This window comes from Lactuca virosa, chromosome 5 (genome assembly GCF_052849685.1).
Source record: "Lactuca virosa cultivar CGN04683 chromosome 5, Lactuca_virosa_CGN04683_v6, whole genome shotgun sequence".
Classification (NCBI taxonomy): domain Eukaryota; kingdom Viridiplantae; phylum Streptophyta; class Magnoliopsida; order Asterales; family Asteraceae; genus Lactuca; species Lactuca virosa.
In genome coordinates this window covers 19,373,473-19,375,693 of record NC_136430.1, presented here as the reverse complement: position 1 = coordinate 19,375,693, position 2,221 = coordinate 19,373,473, and the positions used below count along the sequence as shown (strand labels likewise).

Here is a 2,221-nt window from a genome sequence, read left to right as displayed (position 1 = left end):
GGGTATATACTTGTTTTTAAAGATCAAAAGTATATGAAGATATGGAACAAAACTTGACATTTATATGTGTGTATGGGTTGATAATTACTAGTAAAAGTGGTAGTGACATCAATATAAAACAATTGATATGAATGGAAGTGTGATATTAATACATAAAGTTGATCATGTATGTCTGAAAAAAAAAGAGTATGTTATAATTATGAAAATACGATACGAGTTACATCTTTTAGTAGCATACATATAACCATTTTTTTTTTTTCTACAATTGTAGTCCAATCTATGAAAGTCTTTTCCACTTTTGCAATTATTTGGGATCCAAGCAAGTGGCCAGCAGAGAAAAAATAATATTAGTTATGACACTAAATACATTGATAAGAAAACAAAAAGGTGTCTTGCTTATTCTTATGGTTGTGAATTACCAATTTGTACCAAGTTTTACTACTGAATTTCAATCCATCCAAGTCCGCCACCACATGGTAAAAAAAAAAAAAAAACTCCATACAAATATTCGTCAAAAGCTTGTCTACGTATACGTTTTTTATAATGGCAAAATACATAGTACAAGGCAAAATACATAGTACAATATCGATACAAGATCACCTTGTTTTACACTAGATACAGATCAACAAAATAGAGTATCAAAATATAGCATACAACAATATACAATGAGTATATTCGACAAAAGTAACTGGTAGCGGATAGCTTGTAACTAGTAACGTTTTGTTAAACGCTACGTGAAGTAGCAATTTGATTTGGAGCATTTTGTTCAAAACGAAGCGTTAGAAACTAGATGAATTTCTATGCATGTTTTAATATCATATCCCTGCATTATCAATGCATTCCTTTTGAATATGTCATGCATTTAAACACAATTTGGGACATGTGTATGTTAGTTGAATTGACGTCTACTCGGATACTTTGACGATTCTACTAAAATAAAAAAATGCAAAAGTCCCAAAATGTGGGTGGTATACATGACATTTATGTACATGAGATGCATCAAAATGAGTGAGATGATATACTAAAATATGCCTGAAAATCATCTAACATCAAATTAGAAGTGAACTCATCCATCCCCCAAAACATAGACAAAAATGATGAACTCAGAACTATAAATAATCGAAGCCATAGAATTTTCAACACCTATGTATATATATCCAATACAAATGCTCTCAAGTGGTCAGTCGTATAGAGTTTTTGCTGACTTGGTTCTCAATGTCTTGCTTTCGTTCTTCTCAATTTTGGTTGCAGATTTTTCGTTTTGAGAAACAGCTTTTGCTATGGCTTTCTTCTTCCTAACATTTTTTGTACGCTTCATTTGTACGCCCTTCTTTCTGGATAGATAGAGAGAACTTTAAGAGGAATCCAAAATGCATCGAACTTATAAAGTTAAATAGTTTCTCACGACATCATTCTACTTTTTATACAAGTTTACCATTTAATTCCTATTATGCATTGAGCTCTATATAAACAAACTCAAGACTATTCATATTTGGAATAATAACCACCGAAACACATATTCAGTCAAACAATTACTGAAATCATAAAGTATCCAAAATCAATTCTGACCTGCCGATTTGAGACCGGCTAGGAGTTACAGTCTCCGACGTGTCCATCGCTGTAACTACAGAGAAAATTTAACGGATGCGTCATTAATTAAGGCGTTTAACTGTAAACAAGCGACAAAAGACGCGAGCACAAACACACCAAAAACATGAACACAGATATAGTATGGATATACCTTGAGGTGAAACAATGGAGACCTCGTCGGTGTTCATAGCTGTGGAAGCATTTTTCTTACTCTTGTTCCTGTTCTTCGCCATGGATTGGTTACGTTAGACTCTCACAAATCAAAGCAGAGGAAAATGATTTAAACCCTAGTTTTAAGTTTTAATGGGGATGCAAGTGACTCATGGACCGGGCCTAACAAAATGGACCCATACTTCTTACTTCTTACCAAGCACGCTCTGGGCCGAAGATATTTGTTTTTTTTTATTAATTCTTCACCATTGTATCTATTGAAACGATAATACGTGTATAGTTGTATTTGTATATTGTTTTTTTTTTTTGTGAACGTCTAATTATTTTTGTATTAAGTTAACGATAGTTTCTTTATCTAGAACTCGAGTAGATAATCATACCAAATTGATCAACTTGTCGATATCGTGTGGGAGTGGTCATACACTCGTATATTCGACTCATCGAGTGAAGTGATATCACA

The 2,221-nt window shown here is 33.0% G+C and overlaps 1 protein-coding gene across 1 annotated transcript; it reads right to left on the bottom strand.

Moving 5' to 3' along the window:
• Positions 1-1,029: 1,029 nt before the first annotated feature.
• On the bottom strand, positions 1,030-1,873 carry LOC145115997 (uncharacterized). Its single transcript, XM_079052363.1, has 3 exons — positions 1,742-1,873; positions 1,570-1,624; positions 1,030-1,334 (listed from the first exon to the last, which is right to left on the bottom strand). Exons 1-3 carry the CDS (start codon positions 1,821-1,823, stop codon positions 1,181-1,183), a joined length of 291 nt encoding a protein of 96 aa, XP_078908489.1. The 5' UTR covers positions 1,824-1,873; the 3' UTR covers positions 1,030-1,180.
• Positions 1,874-2,221: the final 348 nt, after the last annotated feature.